Source organism: Electrona antarctica (assembly GCF_951216825.1).
Source record: "Electrona antarctica genome assembly, contig: scaffold_110, whole genome shotgun sequence".
NCBI lineage: Eukaryota > Metazoa > Chordata > Actinopteri > Myctophiformes > Myctophidae > Electrona > Electrona antarctica.
The window spans coordinates 284,876-306,557 of NW_027637380.1; the positions used below are offsets into that span (position 1 = coordinate 284,876).

Sequence of the window (21,682 nt, forward strand, 5' to 3'; positions counted from 1 at the left end):
CATCATGGAGGGTCAGGGGACCCCCATCATGGAGGGTCAGGGGACCCCCATCATGGAGGGTCAGGGACCCCCATCATGGAGGGTCAGGGACCCCCATCATGGAGGGTCAGGGGACCCCCATCATGGAGGGTCAGGGACCCCCATCATGGAGGGTCAGGGACCCCCATCATGGAGGGTCAGGGACCCCCATCATGGAGGGTCAGGGGACCCCCATCATGGAGGGTCAGGGGACCCCCATCATGGAGGGTCAGGGGACCCCCATCATGGAGGGTCAGGGGACCCCCATCATGGAGGGTCAGGGGACCCCCATCATGGAGGGTCAGGGACCCCCATCATGGAGGGTCAGGGGACCCCCATCATGGAGGGTCAGGGGACCCCCATCATGGAGGGTCAGGGGACCCCCATCATGGAGGGTCGGGGACCCCCATCATGGAGGGTCGGGGACCACCATCATGGAGGGTCAGGGGACCCCCATCATGGAGGGTCAGGGGACCCCCATCATGGAGGGTCAGGGACCCCCATCATGGAGGGTCAGGGGACCCCCATCATGGAGGGTCAGGGGACCCCCATCATGGAGGGTCGGGGGACCCCCATCATGGAGGGTCAGGGGACCCCCATCATGGAGGGTCAGGGACCCCCATCATGGAGGGTCGGGGGACCCCCATCATGGAGGGTCAGGGGACCCCCATCATGGAGGGTCAGGGACCCCCATCATGGAGGGTCGGGGGACCACCATCATGGAGGGTTGGGGGACCCCCGCCGGGGGTCCTTGAGGGGTTTCCAGGGGGGGTCCCCGGCTAAATGACCGGTAACAGATGGAACTGGATGGAGTCGGGGGTCCATTCGGTTCCATTTGTACCCTCTCAAGAGTAATGGGGGGTCCATGGCCCAATGCTGGGGGTCCCTGACGGTCCGAGAACCACTACCCTAAAGGCCCCCGGAGGGTCCCTGGACCACTACCCAAAAGGCCCCTGGAGGGTCCCTGGACCACATGTTGAGAAACATTCTAAATCATTTCATTGATCAATTATTGATTTTCAGAGACGGTCTCGGACCAACAGTGACCCCTGCTGGTCGTCATAATAACTCCCTGGCTTGCATCTCTCCTCTCATTGGTCCACACGGACCGAGAGGTTCCTCTGATTGGTCCACGAGGAACGAGAGGTTCATTATGCTTTTTTTATTTTTTTAAATTATCATAATTTTTTTCTTCGGACAACTTTACTGGTTAATTTAAGCTTCGGGTTACGCTGCGCGCCACAGATAGCAGAGCTACAAGCTCGCAACGCACGCCGTCCGCGATGCGTTGTGAGCTTGTAGGTCTGTTGTTTGTTGTTGTCGTGCGACGGAGTACGAAAAGGTGAGAAAATGGCCGACGAGTCCCTGAGCGTGTGACGGTATCGTTAAAGGCATAGTACGTAACTTTGTTACATTACTAAACAATACATATATAATTATGTTACTTTGTCCTCTGTTTAAAGGACCACTTCACCACTTTTCAACATCTCTTCATATAATTGGTCCTCACTAATGTTCATGATAAAACACCACAATTTTTTCCTACTCAGTCTGTCTCATAGGAGGGCTGTGGGCAGTTCAGACACCCGTCCACCAGTGACATCATCGTTAGGCAGAATCTTTTTTTAAACAAGATTTGTTTTAAAATATATTAAGATTTTTATTATCGTGAGAACGATGGCTTCCATTATCGCATTGCAACTTTTCAGGAAAAGAAAGCCTGCAGTTTATATTAGCATGGATTCCCCATCGATGATGTCACTGGTGGACGGGTTTCTGAACCGCCCACAGCCCTCCTATGAGACAGACTGAGTAGGAAAAAATTGTGGTATTTTATCATGAACATTAGTCAGGACCAATTATTGGAAGAGGGGTTGAAAAGTGGTGAAGTGGTCCTTTAAGTTTAACTAAACAATACATTTAAATTTCCCTCTATAGCCAAAGTTATCATGTGTAGACGGGGATGTTTCGGTGTTTGTTTTGGTAGACGGGGATGTTTCGGTGTTTGTTTTGGTAGATGTTTCGGTGTTTGTTTTGGTAGATGTTTCAGTGTTTGTTTTGGTAGATGTTTCGGTGTTTGTTTTGGTAGATGTTTCGGTGTTTGTTTTGGTAGATGTTTCGGTGTTTGTTTTGGTAGATGTTTCGGTGTTTGTTTTGGTAGATGTTTCGGTGTTTGTTTTGGTAGATGTTTCGGTGTTTGTTTTGGTAGATGTTTGGTGTGTCAATGGTGGCTACATAATGTATATATTATTCTGTTATGTAAACACAGAGGACAGTTCCATACGATGCCTTTAAACTAGCCGTAGACAGTTAAATTAAATGAACACAAAGGTTTAGCAACTTGGCAACTAGTTTACCTAAATATATATATATATTTTTTTTTCTTTACCCCAAAAATATTCCCTTTAAAATTCCCAACAAAGAATTCATATACAATTATAAGTTATTATGCTAAGAATACTTAGCGTCTAGGAAACAGAGCCGTAACTTATACGTCTAAGAAACAGAGCAGTAACTTATACGTCTAGGAAACAGAGCCGTAACTTATACGTCTAGGAAACAGAGCCGTAACTTATACGTCTAGGAAACAGAGCAGTAACTTATACGTCTAGGAAACAGAGCAGTAACTTATACGTCACAACGATGCTTGGCTTGTCTTCTAAGATAAGGACGCTTGGCTTGTCTTCTAAGATAAGGACGCTTCGCTTGTCTTCTAAGATAAGGACGCATTACGACGCTTGGCTTGTCTTCTAAGATAAGGACGCTTGTCTTGTCTTCTAAGATAAGGACGCTTGTCTTGTCTTCTAAGATAAGGACGCTTGGCTTGTCTTCTAAGATAAGGACGCATTAGGACGCTTGGCTTGTCTTCTAAGATAAGGACGCTTGGCTTGTCTTCTAAGATAAGGACGCTTGGCTTGTCTTCTAAGATAAGGACGCATTAGGACGCTTGGCTTGTCTTCTAAGATAAGGACGCTTGGCTTGTCTTCTAAGATAAGGACGCTTCGCTTGTCTTCTAAGATAAGGACGCATTACGACGCTTGGCTTGTCTTCTAAGATAAGGACGCTTGGCTTGTCTTCTAAGATAAGGACGCTTCGCTTGTCTTCTAAGATAAGGACGCATTACGACACTTGGCTTGTCTTCTAAGATAAGGACGCCTCGATTGTCTTCTAAGATAAGGACGCATTAGGACGCTTGTCTTGTCTTCTAAGATAAGGACGCTTCGCTTGTCTTCTAAGATAAGGACGCATTAGGACGCTTCGCTTGTCTTCTAAGATAAGGACGCATTAGGACGCTTGGCTTGTCTTCTAAGATAAGGACGCTTGGCTTGTCTTCTAAGATAAGGACGCTTGGCTTGTCTTCTAAGATAAGGACGCATTACGACGCGCTGGAGAGCACGCGTTAGCTTTAGCATCACGCTAGGTGTCTTGTTCTACCATAGGTGTCCAGGTGGTGGCGACAGAGTGATAGATCGTACATTAGCGTGTTTAGCATCATGCTAGGTGTTTAGCATCATGCTAGGTGTTTTGCATCATGCTAGGTGTTTTGCATGCTGCTAGGTGTTTTGCATGCTGCTAGGTGTTTTGCATGCTGCTAGGGGTTTAGCATCATGCTAGGTGTTTTGCATGCTGCTATGGGTTTAGCATCATGCTAGGTGTTTTGCATGCTGCTAGGTGTTTTGCATGCTGCTATGGGTTTAGCATGCTGCTAGGGGTTTAGCATCATGCTAGGTGTTTTGCATGCTGCTAGGTGTTTTGCATGCTGCTAGGTGTTTTGCATGCTGCTAGGGGTTTAGCATCATGCTAGGTGTTTTGCATGCTGCTATGGGTTTAGCATCATGCTAGGTGTTTTGCATGCTGCTAGGTGTTTTGCATGCTACTATGGGTTTAGCATCATGCTAGGTGTTTTGCATGCTGCTAGGTGTTTTGCATGCTGCTATGGGTTTAGCATCATGCTAGGTGTTTTGCATGCTGCTAGGTGTTTTGCATGCTGCTATGTGTTTAGCATCAATTCTAGGTGTTTTGCATGCTGTTAGGGGTTTAGCATCATGCTAGGTGTTTTGCATGCTGCTAGGTGTTTAGCATCATGCTAGGTGTCTAGCATCATGCTAGGTGTCTAGCATCATGCTAGGTGTCTAGGTGGTGCTGACAGAGTGGGTGGAGTATGCTAAGCGTTAGGGTTCAGACAGTGGGTAGAGTGTATGACTAGCATTAGCATTAGCATCATGCTAGCCGTTGGGGTTCAGACAGTGGGTAGAGTGTATGACTAGCATTAGCATCATGCTAGGCGTTGGGGTCTACCACAGGTCCAGGTTGTCGGTGTTGGCGAATCCCGGGTCTTCGCGGAGCTTCCAGTAGCTTCCGTTGGACAGCCACACCTCTCGGCCGGCCTCGTCCAGGTCCTTCCTGAGTTGAAAAACACACAAAACAAAACACTGAATGACACTGCTGAAGTGATGCATTGTGGGTAGTGTGGTTTAACTGAAGAAGACAGCTTATGTCTGCTGCTCCTTCACCTGGAAAGGAGCCAGCTTAGGTGGTTCGGGCATCTGGTTAGGATGCCTCTCGGGCGTCTCCCTAGGGAGGTCCTCGAGGCACGTCCCACTAGGAGGAGACCCCGGGGCAGACCAAGGACCAGATGGATTATATCTCCACTGGGAGGAGACCCCGGGCAGACCAAGGACCAGATGGATTATATCTCCACTGGGAGGAGACCCCGGGGCAGACCAAGGACCAGATGGATTATATCTCCACTGGGAGGAGACCCCGGGCAGACCAAGGACCAGATGGATTATATCTCCACTGGGAGGAGACCCCGGGGCAGACCAAGGACCAGATGGATTATATCTCCACTGGGAGGAGACCCCGGGGCAGACCAAGGACCAGATGGATTATATCTCCACTGGGAGGAGACCCCGGGGCAGACCAAGGACCAGATGGATTATATCTCCACTGGGAGGAGACCCCGGGGCAGACCAAGGACCAGATGGATTATATCTCCACTAGGAGGAGACCCCGGGGCAGACCAAGGACCAGATGGATTATATCTCCACTGGGAGGAGACCCCGGGGCAGACCAAGGACCAGATGGATTATATCTCCACTGGGAGGAGACCCCGGGGCAGACCAAGGACCAGATGGATTATATCTCCACTGGGAGGAGACCCCGGGCAGACCAAGGACCAGATGGATTATATCTCCACTGGGAGGAGACCCCGGGGCAGACCAAGGACCAGATGGATTATATCTCCACTGGAGGGGGGCCCCGGGGCAGACCAAGGACCAGATGGATTATATCTCCACTGGGAGGAGACCCCGGGGCAGACCAAGGACCAGATGGATTACATCTCCACTGGGAGGAGACCCCGGGGCAGACCAAGGACCAGATGGAGGGATTACATCGACTCGCCTCGGAACGTCTCGGGATCCCCCAGGAGGAAGTCACTAATGTTGCATTGGAGAGGGAAGTCTGGCGCTCTCTGGTGGACCTGTAGCCCCCGCGGCCCGACTACGGATAAGCGGTTGAAGATGGATGGATGATTGGATAGTGTAGTGGTGCAGTATGGGGTAGTGTAGTGGTGCAGTATGGGTAGTGTAGTTTACCTGAAGAAGCGAGGGACATGCTCCGCTCCTCTCTGTGTGGTAGTGTAGTGGTGCATTATGGGTAGTGTAGTTTACCTGAAGCAGCGAGGGACATGCTCCTCTCCTCTCTGTGTGTTAGTGTAGTGTAGTGGTGCAGTATGGGTAGTGTAGTGTAGTGGTGCAGTATGGGTAGTGTAGTGGTGCATTATGGGTAGTGTAGTGTAGTGGTGCAGTATGGGTAGTGTAGTTTACCTGAAGAAGCGAGGGACATGCTCCTCTCCTCTGTGTGTTAGTGTAGTGGTGCAGTATGGGTAGTGTAGTTTACCTGAAGAAGCGAGGGACATGCTCCTCTCCTCTGTGTGTTAGTTTAGTGGTGCAGTATGGGTAGTGTAGTATAGTGGTGCAGTATGGGTAGTGTAGTTTACCTGAAGAAGCGAGGGACATGCTCCTCTCCTCTCTTGGCCATCTCCTTCCTCCTCTCTCTCTGCTTCTCCTCCACCTCGTCCTTCTTCTTATCGCCCTCCTCCTCCCTGCCCTCCTCTAGGAGTCTGGAACACACAGGTCAAAGGTCATAACACTGGGTGCGTTCTGAAATGCGCCCTGAACGCACTGGTGTGCTCTCTTGTCGTTCGTTTATTCAGTGCACTCGGTGCGTTGTCGTTCGAAAATCCAGTGCGCTGCGCACCGGGTGGGCCGAGTGACCGCACTGAGCGACCCTACCCTGAAGCTGGGGTTGTCCACTGAGCGACCCTACCCTGAAGCTGGGGTTGTCCACTGAGCGACCCTACCCTGAAGCTGGGGTCGTCCACTGAGCGACCCTACCCTGAAGCTGGGGTTGTCCACTGAGCGACCCTACCCTGAAGCTGGGGTTGTCCACTGAGCGACCCTACCCTGAAGCTGGGGTTGTCCACTGAGCGACCCTACCCTGAAGCTGGGGTCGTCCACTGAGCGACCCTACCCTGAAGCTGGGGTTGTCCACTGAGCGACCCTACCCTGAAGCTGGGGTTGTCCACTGAGCGACCCTACCCTGAAGCTGGGGTCGTCCACTGAGCGACCCTACCCTGAAGCTGGGGTCGTCCACTGAGCGACCCTACCCTGAAGCTGGGGTCGTCCACTGAGCGACCCTACCCTGAAGCTGGGGTCGTCCACTGAGCGACCCTACCCTGAAGCTGGGGTTGTCCGGAGTGAATCGGTCACAGCTGTGGTCGTTCGTAAATAAGGCACACTGAACGCACTCTGTGACGTCACCGCCCACCACCAACACACCCTGAGAGGTGAAGTGAAGCGATGTGGTGTCGTGTGTTGCTGTATCTCGTGTTAGAGACGAGACGCCATTCTTTATCTCCACGGTCACTGAAATAAAACAACATTGGAACCGATCGTCACCATTAAGGAACCGATCATCACCATTAAGACCGATCGTCACCATTAAGGAACCAATCGTCACCATTAAGACCGATCGTCACCATTAAGGAACCGATCATCAACATTAAGACCGATCGTCACCATTAAGGAACCGATCGTCACCATTAAGGAACCGATCGTCACCATTAAGACCGATCGTCACCATTAAGACCGATCGTCACCATTAAGGAACCGATCGTCAACATTAAGGAACCGATAGTCACCATTAAGGACCCGGTCGTCACCATTAAGGAACCGATCGTCACCATTAAGGAACCGATCGTCACCATTAAGACCGATCGTCACCATTAAGACCGATCGTCACAATTAAGGAACCGATCGTCAACATTAAGACCGATCGTCACCATTAAGGAACCGATCGTCACCATTAAGGAACCGATCGTCACCATTAAGGAACCGATCGTCACCATTAAGGACCCGATCGTCACCATTAAGGAACCGATCGTCACCATTAAGGAACCGATCGTCACCATTAAGGAACCGATCGTCACCATTAAGACCGATCGTCACCATTAAGGAACCGATCGTCACCATTAAGGAACCGATCGTCACCATTAAGACCGATCGTCACCATTAAGACCGATCGTCACCATTAAGGAACCGATCGTCACCATTAAGGAACCGATCGTCACCATTAAGGAACCGATCGTCACCATTAAGGAACCGATCGTCACCATTAAGGACCCGATCGTCACCATTAAGGAACCGATCGTCACCATTAAGGAACCGATCGTCACCATTAAGACCGATCGTCACCATTAAGACCGATCGTCACAATTAAGGAACCGATCGTCACCATTAAGGAACCGATCGTCACCATTAAGGAACCGATCGTCACCATTAAGGAACCGATCGTCACCATTAAGGAACCGATCGTCACCATTAAGGAACCGATCGTCACCATTAAGACCGATCGTCACCATTAAGGAACCGATCGTCACCATTAAGACCGATCGTCACCATTAAGGAACCGATCGTCACCATTAAGGAACCGATCGTCACCATTAAGCCACACAATGTTCCAGACATTGTAGATCTGCTTTCACTGGTGTGGACATGAATTAACTGAGACCGGAAGTCACACACTTACTGCAAACAGGCTCCCGACACGCACGCACACACGCACGCACGCACACACACACACGCACGCACGCTCACGCGCGCACGCACGCACGCACGCACACACGCACGCACGCGCCGGCTAACCAAAATGCTCAATCCTTGTTCTGAGCTCCTCTCCCCAACTAGTCTGATTGCTCTCAGCTGTGAGCGTCGCAGTCCCGCCCCTTTCATGACGACGCCAGGCCCAGTCCCGCCCCTTTCATGACGACGCCAGGCCCAGGAAATAATTGCCAATGCATTTTTCCTCATAGACATTTCAAAACGTATTTATTTAAAGACCTTTTCAGCGTCGTACGAAGCCAACTCGAGTTGTGACAAATCATGACAAACACAATATTTTGGACCAAACAAATAATTACAAAGAAGAAAAACAACAAAAAAAGTGTTGTAACCTGCCGTTTTCTTCCTTCTAATTATTTGTTCAGCCCGAAAAATTATGTTTGTTGTCATGATTTGTCACAACTCGAGTGGGCTTTGTACGAGGCTTAAAAGGTCTTTAAATAAATACCTTTTGAAATGTCTATGAGGAAAATCATTTCCTGGGCCCTGGTAGGGGGCGGGACTGCGACGCTCTATTGATTGGAACGAATAGTTCCGATTTTTTGTAACTTAAGCTGTATGAAATACTTGCCATTAATATAGTGGTTGCAACTGTATTAATTGATTGCCCGATTGAGTCCCGTGGTGGGAGTTCTGCTCTGGTTTTGGTGAAATATTAAGTAGTTCCGGTCATTTTGTGGGGGGCACTGGGGCTACGCAGTAAAAGTAAATTAATTCACAAAACTAACGTAATTTGTATTGTTGACCTATTTCTAAAATATTAGTGCAACTTTCGTTCATTTTTTACCCCTCTGTCACACGGAACTATATTTTTTGTGTCCATATCACTACGCCCAAAACATAGTTCCATCGAAAGTTGCACTAATATTTTAGTCAACAATACAAATGACGTTAGTTTTGTGGATTAATTTACTTAAAAAAAAACACACACACACACACACACACACACACACACACACACACACACACAGAGTGTGTGTGTGTGTGCGCGTGCACCTCTGGTCAGGGCGGTAGCGTGTGTCAGTAGGAGGCAGCAGAGTGCGTGTACCTCTGGTCAGGACGGTAGCGTGTGTCAGTAGGAGGCAGCAGAGTGTGTGTACCTCTGGTCAGGGCGGTAGCGTGTGTCAGTAGGAGGCAGCAGAGTGTATGTACCTCTGGTCAGGACGGTAGCGTGTGTCAGTAGGGGGCAGCAGAGTGTGTGTACCTCTGGTCAGGGCGGTAGCGTGTGTCAGTAGGGGGCAGCAGAGTGTGTGTACCTCTGGTCAGGACGGTAGCGTGTGTCAGTAGGAGGCAGCAGAGTGTGTGTACCTCTGGTCAGGACGGTAGCGTGTGTCAGTAGGGGGCAGCAGAGTGTGTGTACCTCTGGTCAGGGCGGTAGCGTGTGTCAGTAGGAGGCAGCAGAGTGTGTGTACCTCTGGTCAGGACGGTAGCGTGTGTCAGTAGGGGGCAGCAGAGTGTGTGTACCTCTGGTCAGGGCGGTAGCGTGTGTCAGTAGGGGGCAGCAGAGTGTGTGTACCTCTGGTCAGGACGGTAGCGTGTGTCAGTAGGGGGCAGCAGAGTGTGTGTACCTCTGGTCAGGGCGGTAGTGTGTGTCAGTAGGAGGCAGCAGAGTGTGTGTACCTCTGGTCAGGGCGGTAGCGTGTGTCAGTAGGGGGCAGCAGAGTGTGTGTACCTCTGGTCAGGGCGGTAGCGTGTGTCAGTAGGGGGCAGCAGAGTGTGTGTACCTCTGGTCAGGGCGGTAGCGTGTGTCAGTAGGGGGCAGCAGAGTGCGTGTACCTCTGGTCAGGGCGGTAGCGTGTGTCAGTAGGGGGCAGCAGAGTGTGTGTACCTCTGGTCAGGGCGGTAGCGTGTGTCAGTAGGGGGCAGCAGAGTGTGTGTACCTCTGGTCAGGGCGGTAGCGTGTGTCAGTAGGGGGCAGCAGAGTGCGTGTACCTCTGGTCAGGGCGGTAGCGTGTGTCAGTAGGGGGCAGCAGAGTGTGTGTACCTCTGGTCAGGACGGTAGCGTGTGTCAGTAGGAGGCAGCAGAGTGTGTGTACCTCTGGTCAGGGCGGTAGCGTGTGTCAGTAGGGGGCAGCAGAGTGTGTGTACCTCTGGTCAGGGCGGTAGCGTGTGTCAGTAGGGGGCAGCAGAGTGTGTGTACCTCTGGTCAGGGCGGTAGCGTGTGTCAGTAGGGGGCAGCAGAGTGTGTGTACCTCTGGTCAGGGCGGTAGCGTGTGTCAGTAGGGGGCAGCAGAGTGTGTGTACCTCTGGTCAGGACGGTAGCGTGTGTCAGTAGGGGGCAGCAGAGTGTGTGTACCTCTGGTCAGGGCGGTAGCGTGTGTCAGTAGGGGGCAGCAGAGTGCGTGTACCTCTGGTCAGGGCGGTAGCGTGTGTCAGTAGGAGGCAGCAGAGTGTGTGTACCTCTGGTCAGGGCGGTAGCGTGTGTCAGTAGGAGGCAGCAGAGTGTGTGTACCTCTGGTCAGGGCGGTAGCGTGTGTCAGTAGGGGGCAGCAGAGTGTGTGTACCTCTGGTCAGGGCGGTAGCGTGTGTCAGTAGGGGGCAGCAGAGTGTGTGTACCTCTGGTCAGGGCGGTAGCGTGTGTCAGTAGGGGGCAGCAGAGTGTGTGTACCTCTGGTCAGGGCGGTAGCGTGTGTCAGTAGGGAGCAGCAGAGTGTGTGTACCTCTGGTCAGGGCGGTAGCGTGTGTCAGTAGGGGGCAGCAGAGTGTGTGTACCTCTGGTCAGGGCGGTAGCGTGTGTCAGTAGGAGGCAGCAGAGTGTGTGTACCTCTGGTCAGGACGGTAGCGTGTGTCAGTAGGAGGCAGCAGAGTGTGTGTACCTCTGGTCAGGACGGTAGCGTGTGTCAGTAGGGGGCAGCAGAGTGTGTGTACCTCTGGTCAGGACGGTAGCGTGTGTCAGTAGGAGGCAGCAGAGTGTGTGTACCTCTGGTCAGGACGGTAGCGTGTGTCAGTAGGGGGCAGCAGAGTGTGTGTACCTCTGGTCAGGGCGGTAGCGTGTGTCAGTAGGGGGCAGCAGAGTGTGTGTACCTCTGGTCAGGGCGGTAGCGTGTGTCAGTAGGGGGCAGCAGAGTGTGTGTACCTCTGGTCAGGGCGGTAGCGTGTGTCAGTAGGGGGCAGCAGAGTGTGTGTACCTCTGGTCAGGGCGGTAGCGTGTGTCAGTAGGGGGCAGCAGAGTGTGTGTACCTCTGGTCAGGGCGGTAGCGTGTGTCAGTAGGGGGCAGCAGAGTGTGTGTACCTCTGGTCAGGGCGGTAGCGTGTGTCAGTAGGGGGCAGCAGAGTGTGTGTACCTCTGGTCAGGGCGGTAGCGTGTGTCAGTAGGGGGCAGCAGAGTGTGTGTACCTCTGGTCAGGGCGGTAGCGTGTGTCAGTAGGGGGCAGCAGAGTGTACCTCTGGTCAGGGCGGTAGCGTGTGTCAGTAGGAGGCAGCAGAGTGTGTGTACCTCTGGTCAGGGCGGTAGCGTGTGTCAGTAGGGGGCAGCAGAGTGTGTGTACCTCTGGTCAGGGCGGTAGCGTGTGTCAGTAGGGGGCAGCAGAGTGTGTGTACCTCTGGTCAGGGCGGTAGCGTGTGTCAGTAGGGGGCAGCAGAGTGTGTGTACCTCTGGTCAGGGCGGTAGCGTGTGTCAGTAGGGGGCAGCAGAGTGTGTGTACCTCTGGTCAGGGCGGTAGCGTGTGTCAGTAGGGGGCAGCAGAGTGTACCTCTGGTCAGGGCGGTAGCGTGTGTCAGTAGGAGGCAGCAGAGTGTGTGTACCTCTGGTCAGGACGGTAGCGTGTGTCAGTAGGGGGCAGCAGAGTGTGTGTACCTCTGGTCAGGGCGGTAGCGTGTGTCAGTAGGGGGCAGCAGAGTGTGTGTACCTCTGGTCAGGACGGTAGCGTGTGTCAGTAGGGGGCAGCAGAGTGTGTGTACCTCTGGTCAGGGCGGTAGCGTGTGTCAGTAGGGGGCAGCAGAGTGTGTGTACCTCTGGTCAGGGCGGTAGCGTGTGTCAGTAGGGGGCAGCAGAGTGTGTGTACCTCTGGTCAGGGCGGTAGCGTGTGTCAGTAGGGGGCAGCAGAGTGTGTGTACCTCTGGTCAGGGCGGTAGCGTGTGTCAGTAGGGGGCAGCAGAGTGTGTGTACCTCTGGTCAGGGCGGTAGCGTGTGTCAGTAGGGGGCAGCAGAGTGTGTGTACCTCTGGTCAGGGCGGTAGCGTGTGTCAGTAGGAGGCAGCAGAGTGTGTGTACCTCTGGTCAGGGCGGTAGCGTGTGTCAGTAGGGGGCAGCAGAGTGTGTGTACCTCTGGTCAGGGCGGTAGCGTGTGTCAGTAGGGGGCAGCAGAGTGTGTGTACCTCTGGTCAGGGCGGTAGCGTGTGTCAGTAGGGGGCAGCAGAGTGTGTGTACCTCTGGTCAGGGCGGTAGCGTGTGTCAGTAGGAGGCAGCAGAGTGTGTGTACCTCTGGTCAGGGCGGTAGCGTGTGTCAGTAGGGGGCAGCAGAGTGTGTGTACCTCTGGTCAGGGCGGTAGCGTGTGTCAGTAGGCGGCAGCAGAGTGTGTGTACCTCTGGTCAGGGCGGTAGCGTGTGTCAGTAGGGGGCAGCAGAGTCTCCAGTTCGGGGGTCAGCTCGTTACTCTCCAGGGCATAACGAGAGAATCCGTAGTACTGGTGGGCATCATCAGGCTGCACGTCTAGCACACACACACACACACACACACACACACACACACACACACACACACACACACACACACACACACACACACACACACACACACACACACACACACACACACACACACACACACACACACACACACACACACACACACACACACACACACACACACACACACACACACACACACACACACACACACACACACACACACACACACACACACACACACGGCTGTAAGGATGTGTATATTACAGGAAACTCCCATTAAACTTTCCAACAAACTCTAAACACTTCTAAAAATGTCTTCTACATCTTGACTGTTTTCTGAAAAAGCTATGTTTCTATGTCCGATGTCGATTTTTCGAGTGGCGCGCTATGAGCTTGTAGATCTGCGCTTTTTCAATGGCTAAAGCATAACATAATGCTAACACCAAAAAGGGGTTAATATAAACAACGCCATATCTGCTACGAGCTTGTAGGTCTGCTATTTTTTTAAAGTCGTGAACATGTGGCGCAAATCTTTGAATATATATTTCAGAGCGAACATTTTTAACACATTTTGTGCCCAAAACGTCTGTGGACGTCCTGGGTATTACCACACGTGCATAGCCCAAGACGTCTGTGGACGTCTTTGAAAAAAAAATATATATATATATATATTTTTTTATTTTTAACACGTGGTGCCAAAGTTTGTGTTTTCGCCATTGAGAATGCATTTGGCGTTTAAATTAAATAACTCAGAAACTATAAAACATTTCAAAGTAAAAAGTTCCAGCATGTGTCTCCACAGTCAGCTGAATTATAAAAAATGTGAATGGATTTTCTAGGTGAAAGTGATTTTGGGCAGTTTTGCGTGGGCTCTCAATGTGTTAACTAGAATATAGGCTTCTGGGGGGTCCCTGGAACTACATATTTTGAGATGGGGGTCCGTGGCCCAATAGAGATCATTCTGGGGGTCCTTGACATGAAAAAGGTTGAGCACCGCTGACATAGAAACATGGGTTTTTCAGAAGAAATGTAGGATTTAGAAGCCTTTTTTAATGGACCTCAGTCCATTGTTCCGTCCGGGTCCAAGTGGCACCATCTCCCATCCGCATCTCATTGTAAATAGAATATCTAAACGCGTGAATCTTTTTACAATGACGTTATTTTTCAGAAAGGAAGCCATTGAGGGTTAAAATGGGTCTTAATGCTTCCAACTCGAGTAGAATTATTAATGTGTCCATGACAAAGAAAATATATGCTGGAGACAATAAAGACTATTATTATTATTATTGAAGGTGGTAACAGTCCATTTGCTCAGTACAATATTTCGGGGGCATATTTAGAATGTTTGCAGGCTTGAGTATGTTGAATCTATCCATGAGGATTTATTTGACACAATGAAATAAAATGGCGATAATATCCAGTGTGGGGCAGACGGCCTGTCAGCCAGATCTGGGAGACCAGCAGCTTTGTTGTTGTGAGGAAAGGAAGCGGTAAAATTAGACTTTCGTGGTTGTTTTAGTCTCAGATTTAGTCTGACGGAGGGACACAGTGTAACTCTATGGGGACACAGTATAACTCTATGGGGACACAGTGTAACTCTATGGGGACACAGTGTAACTCTATGGGGACACAGTGTAACTCTATGGGGACACAGTGTAACTCTATGGGGACACAGTGTAACTCTATGGGGACACAGTGTAACTCTATGGGGACACAGTATAACTCTATGGGGACACAGTGTAACTATGGGGACACAGTGTAACTCTATGGGGACACAGTATAACTCTATGGGGACACAGTGTAACTCTATGGGGACACAGTGTAACTCTATGGGGACACAGTATAACTCTATGGGGACACAGTGTAACTATGGGGACACAGTGTAACTCTATGGGGACACAGTATAACTCTATGGGGACACAGTATAACTCTATGGGGACACAGTGTAACTATGGGGACACAGTGTAACTCTATGGGGACACAGTGTAACTCTATGGGGACACAGTGTAACTCTATGGGGACACAGTGTAACTCTATGGGACACAGTGTAACTCTATGGGGACACAGTATAACTCTATGGGGACACAGTAACACTCTATGGGGACACAGTGTAACTATGGGGACACAGTGTAACTCTATGGGGACACAGTGTAACTCTATGGGGACACAGTATAACTCTATGGGGACACAGTATAACTCTATGGGGACACAGTATAACTATGGGGACACAGTGTAACTATGGGGACACAGTATAACTCTATGGGGACACAGTGTAACTATGGGGACACAGTGTAACTCTATGGGGACACAGTATAACTATGGGGACACAGTATAACTATGGGGACACAGTGTAACTCTATGGGGACACAGTGTAACTCTATGGGGACACAGTGTAACTATGGGGACACAGTATAACTCTATGGGGACACAGTATAACTCTATGGGGACACAGTGTAACTCTATGGGGACACAGTGTAACTCTATGGGGACACAGTGTAACTCTATGGGGACACAGTATAACTCTATGGGGACACAGTGTAACTCTATGGGGACACAGTATAACTCTATGGGGACACAGTGTAACTCTATGGGGACACAGTGTAACTCTATGGGGACACAGTATAACTCTATGGGGACACAGTATAACTCTATGGGGACACAGTATAACTCTATGGGGACACAGTATAACTCTATGGGGACACAGTGTAACTCTATGGGGACACAGTGTAACTCTATGGGGACACAGTATAACTATGGGGACACAGTGTAACTATGGGGACACAGTGTAACTCTATGGGGACACAGTATAACTCTATGGGGACACAGTATAACTCTATGGGGACACAGTATAACTCTATGGGGACACAGTATAACTCTATGGGGACACAGTGTAACTCTATGGGGACACAGTGTAACTCTATTGGGACACAGTGTAACTCTATGGGGACACAGTATAACTCTATGGGGACACAGTATAACTCTATGGGGACACAGTATAACTCTATGGGGACACAGTATAACTCTATGGGGACACAGTATAACTCTATGGGGACACAGTATAACTCTATGGGGACACAGTGTAACTCTATGGGGACACAGTGTAACTCTATTGGGACACAGTGTAACTCTATGGGGACACAGTATAACTCTATGGGGACACAGTATAACTCTATGGGGACACAGTATAACTCTATGGGGACACAGTATAACTCTATGGGGACACAGTATAACTCTATGGGGACACAGTATAACTCTATGGGGACACAGTATAACTCTATGGGGACACAGTATAACTCTATGGGGACACAGTGTAACTCTATTGGGACACAGTGTAACTCTATGGGGACACAGTATAACTCTATGGGGACACAGTGTAACTCTATTGGGACACAGTGTAACTCTATGGGGACACAGTGTAACTATGGGGACACAGTGTAACTCTATGGGGACACAGTGTAACTCTATGGGGACACAGTATAACTCTATGGGGACACAGTATAACTCTATGGGGACACAGTGTAACTCTATGGGGACACAGTATAACTCTATGGGGACACAGTATAACTCTATGGGGACTTTCCAGATGCATTGTGGGTGTTGTGGTTCTACTCACTAGGTTTCCAGATGCATTGTGGGTGTTGTGGTTCTACTCACTAGGTTTCCAGATGCATTGTGGGTGTTGTGGTTCTACTCACTGGGTTTCCAGATGATTTGTGGGAGGGGCAGCGTGTCACAGAAGATCCCCTCGTGCCACAGACCTCCGAAGCGATGCACCACGTCCCCACTGCGGTCCAGAACCACACCTTGGACCTCGTTCTTACTGCAGTCTGAGCTCCAGTACCGAGACTACGCACACACACACACACACACACACACACACACACACACACACACACACACACACACACACACACACACACACACACACACACACACACACACACACACACACACACACACACACACACAGTTAACGCAACAATACATAATGAATGCTCTCACTTCATTTCTATCGTAAGGATCTTAATTTAACGAGATGGGCTTCTCGGATTAAGGAGATATCTTGACCAAGGTGGTCTTGTAGGTACACCATCTTAAAGGTGGTGTCAGGGCAGTGACTGACAGGTACAGCATGGATCTTAAAGGTGGTGTCAGGGCAGTGACTGACAGGTACAGCATGGATCTTAAAGGTGGTGTCAGATGGGCAGTGACTGACAGGTACAGCATGGATCTTAAAGGTGGTGTCAGATGGGCAGTGACTGACAGGTACAGCATGGATCTTAAAGGTGGTGTCAGGGCAGTGACTGACAGGTACAGCATGGATCTTAAAGGTGGTGTCAGGGCAGTGACTGACAGGTACAGCATGGATCTTAAAGGTGGTGTCAGGGCAGTGACAGACAGGTACAGCATGGATCTTAAAGGTGGTGTCAGATGGGCAGTGACTGACAGGTACAGCATGGATCTTAAAGGTGGTGTCAGGGCAGTGACTGACAGGTACAGCATGGATCTTAAAGGTGGTGTCAGGGCAGTGACTGACAGGTACAGCATGGATCTTAAAGGTGGTGTCAGGGCAGTGACTGACAGGTACAGCATGGATCTTAAAGGTGGTGTCAGGGCAGTGACTGACAGGTACAGCATGGATCTTAAAGGTGGTGTCAGGGCAGTGACCTTCGGCTACATATAGAACACAACACTGGCTGCGTGGTTCCCTTTTTAACCCCTTTAGGCCCGACGTCGAAATAAATAAAACGTTGGCTCTGAAAGAACATTTATATTCAAAGATTTGTGCCGCATTTTTTACGATTTTTCTAAAATAGCAGACCTACAAGCTCGTAGCGCGCCACTCGGTGGCGCGCTACGAGCTTGTAGGTCTGCTCATGACGGCCGGGACGTGGCCCATTATAAGGAATGGATAGGCTATTCACACAAATATATATATTGTTGTATTATCCCCCTCACTTTATTATGATTTAAAAACCAGAGAGAGGAAAAAAGAAGAAAAGATATCCTGCTATTTTGGTATCTCTTATAACTCGTTTGCTTTATGGAAAGGGGAAGGGAAAAAAGAGATTGTGATGTCCTGTTATCTTTATTATTATTAGCATTATGTTGTACTTTAGCTATTGAAAAATAGCAGATCTACAAGCTCGTAGCGCGCCACTCGGTGGCGCGCTACGAGCTTGTAGGTCTGCTATTTTTTTTAAAGTCGTGAAAAATGTGGTGCAAATCTTTGAATATATATTTCAGAGCGAACATTTTTAACCCTGGAACTACATATTTTGAGATGGGGGTCCGTGGCCCAATAGAGATAATTCTGGGGGTCCTTGACATGAAAAAGGTTGAGCACCGCTGATATAAAAATGTTAGGATTTAGAAGCCTTTTTTTTTAAATCCAGTCCAAAATGGGTTATTGGCAAACCTTTTTAATGTAATTCCCATTTATGAGGCTTAAGAGAAGGCGACAAACTGGTACTGTGGCAGGGGAGGTCGGATGGGCGGCCCAATAGAGAAGGAGACAAACTGGTACTGTGGCAGGGGAGGTCGGATGGGCGGCCCAATAGAACTGGTACTGTGGCAGGGGAGGTCGGATGGGCGGCCCAATAGAGAAGGAGACAAACTGGTACTGTGGCAGGGGAGGTCGGATGGGCGGCCCAATAGAACTGGTACTGTGGCAGGGGAGGTCGGATGGGCGGCCCAATAGAGAAGGAGACAAACTGGTACTGTGGCAGGGGAGGTCGGATGGGCGGCCCAATAGAGGAGACAAACTGGTACTGTGGCAGGGGAGGTCGGATGGGCGGCCCAATAGAACTGGTACTGTGGCAGGGGAGGTCGGATGGGCGGCCCAATAGAGAAGGAGACAAACTGGTACTGTGGCAGGGGAGGTCGGATGGGCGGCCCAATAGAACTGGTACTGTGGCAGGGGAGGTCGGATGGGCGGCCCAATAGAGAAGGAGACAAACTGGTACTGTGGCAGGGGAGGTCGGATGGGCGGCCCAATAGAGAAGGAGACAAACTGGTACTGTGGCAGGGGAGGTCGGATGGACGGCCCAATAGAGAAGGAGACAAACTGGTACTGTGGCAGGGGAGGTCGGATGGACGGCCCAATAGAGAAGGAGACAAACTGGTACTGTGGCAGGGGAGGTCGGATGGGCGGCCCAATAGAGAAGGAGACAAACTGGTACTGTGTCAGGGGAGGTCGGATGGACGGCCCAATAGAGAAGGAGACAAACTGGTACTGTGGCAGGGGAGGTCGGATGGACGGCCCAATAGAGAAGGAGACAAACTGGTACTGTGTCAGGGGAGGTCGGATGGACGGCCCAATAGAGAAGGAGACAAACTGGTACTGTGGCAGGGGAGGTCGGATGGGCGGCCCAATAGAGAAGGAGACAAACTGGTACTGTGGCAGGGGAGGTCGGATGGGCGGCCCAATAGAGAAGGAGACAAACTGGTACTGTGGCAGGGGAGGTCGGATGGGCGGCCCAATAGAACTGGTACTGTGGCAGGGGAGGTCGGATGGGCGGCCCAATAGAGAAGGAGACAAACTGGTACTGTGGCAGGGGAGGTCGGATGGGCGGCCCAATAGAGAAGGAGACAAACTGGTACTGTGGCAGGGGAGGTCGGATGGGCGGCCCAATAGAGAAGGAGACAAACTGGTACTGTGGCAGGGGAGGTCGGATGGGCGGCCCAATAGCGTAGCGCGACCACGTAGTACATATGCTCTCTGCTCCACTGCGTCCTACCCCCCCCCCCCCCCCCCTCCCCCCCGTTAGATCTCTTTCTCTCTCCCTCTTTCCGTCAATATGTTTATAAATATACCTCTTTCCGTCCCTTCGGAATATGGGACGACATATTAGATACTTTACACAACTTGTCCTAGTTGAATATGGGACGTCATATTAGATACTTTACACAACTTGTCCTAGTTGCAGAACTTGAATATATTATGTGCAGAATTGCCTAAATTCTAACTTGATATTCTGCACATAATATATTCAACGTTCTGCAACCAGGACATTGTTGGGTGTGATCCTATAAACTAGGACATTGTTGGGTGTGATCCTATATAATCTACCAACTAGGACATTGTTGGGTGTGATCCTATATAATCTACTAACTAGGACATTGTTGGGTGTGATCCTATAAACTAGGACATTGTTGGGTGTGATCCTATATAATCTACTAACTAGGACATTGTTGGGTGTGATCCTATATAATCTACTAACTAGGACATTGTTGGGTGTGATCCTATATAATCCTATATAATATAATCCTATATAATCTACCAACTAGGACATTGTTGGGTGTGATCCTATATAATCTACCAACTAGGACATTGTTGGGTGTGATCCTATATAATCTACTAACTAGGACATTGTTGGGTGTGATCCTATATAATCTACCAACTAGGACATTGTTGGGTGTGATCCTATATAATCTACTAACTAGGACATTGTTGGGTGTGATCCTATATAATCCTATATAATATAATCCTATATAATCTACCAACTAGGACATTGTTGGGTGTGATCCTATAAACTAGGACATTGTTGGGTGTGATCCTATATAATCTACCAACTAGGACATTGTTGGGTGTGATCCTATATAATCTACCAACTAGGACATTGTTGGGTGTGATCCTATATAATCTACTAACTAGGACATTGTTGGGTGTGATCCTATAAACTAGGACATTGTTGGGTGTGATCCTATATAATCTACTAACTAGGACATTGTTGGGTGTGATCCTATATAATCTACTAACTAGGACATTGTTGGGTGTGATCCTATATAATCTACTAACTAGGACATTGTTGGGTGTGATCCTATATAATCTACTAACTAGGACATTGTTGGGTGTGATCCTATATAATCTACTAACTAGGACATTGTTGGGTGTGATCCTATATAATCCTATATAATATAATCCTATATAATCTACCAACTAGGACATTGTTGGGTGTGATCCTATATAATCTACTAACTAGGACATTGTTGGGTGTGATCCTATATAATCTACCAACTAGGACATTGTTGGGTGTGATCCTATATAATCTACTAACTAGGACATTGTTGGGTGTGATCCTATATAATCCTATATAATATAATCCTATATAATCTACCAACTAGGACATTGTTGGGTGTGATCCTATATAATCTACCAACTAGGACATTGTTGGGTGTGATCCTATATAATCTACCAACTAGGACATTGTTGGGTGTGATCCTATATAATCTACTAACTAGGACATTGTTGGGTGTGATCCTATAAACTAGGACATTGTTGGGTGTGATCCTATATAATCTACCAACTAGGACATTGTTGGGTGTGATCCTATATAATCTACTAACTAGGACATTGTTGGGTGTGATCCTATATAATCTACTAACTAGGACATTGTTGGGTGTGATCCTATATAATCTACTAACTAGGACATTGTTGGGTGTGATCCTATATAATCCTATATAATATAATCCTATATAATCTACCAACTAGGACATTGTTGGGTGTGATCCTATATAATCTACTAACTAGGACATTGTTGGGTGTGATCCTATATAATCTACCAACCAGGACATTGTTGGGTGTGATCCTATATAATCTACCAACTAGGACATTGTTGGGTGTGATCCTATATAATCTACTAACTAGGACATTGTTGGGTGTGATCCTATATAATCTACCAACTAGGACATTGTTGGGTGTGATCCTATATAATCTACCAACTAGGACATTGTTGGGTGTGATCCTATATAATCTACTAACTAGGACATTGTTGGGTGTGATCCTATAAACTAGGACATTGTTGGGTGTGATCCTATATAATCTACCAACTAGGACATTGTTGGGT

At 49.4% G+C, this 21,682-nt stretch overlaps 1 protein-coding gene across 4 annotated transcripts in view; it reads right to left on the minus strand.

The window, feature by feature from the left end:
• Nucleotides 1-1,255: 1,255 nt before the first annotated feature.
• LOC306918968 (oxysterol-binding protein-related protein 7-like) overlaps nt 1,256-21,682 on the minus strand; it is a 132,148-nt gene continuing 111,721 nt past the window's right edge. For all 4 annotated transcript variants that reach the window (XM_079531808.1, XM_079531807.1, XM_079531805.1 and 1 more), the window contains 4 exons: nt 16,529-16,679; nt 12,729-12,855; nt 6,023-6,145; nt 1,256-4,422 (listed from right to left, as the gene is read on the minus strand). In XM_079531808.1, the coding sequence (XP_079387934.1) occupies nt 4,314-4,422; nt 6,023-6,145; nt 12,729-12,855; nt 16,529-16,679 (510 nt within the window). In that variant the 3' untranslated portion in view covers nt 1,256-4,313. The remainder of the gene's footprint in view (nt 4,423-6,022; nt 6,146-12,728; nt 12,856-16,528; nt 16,680-21,682) is intronic.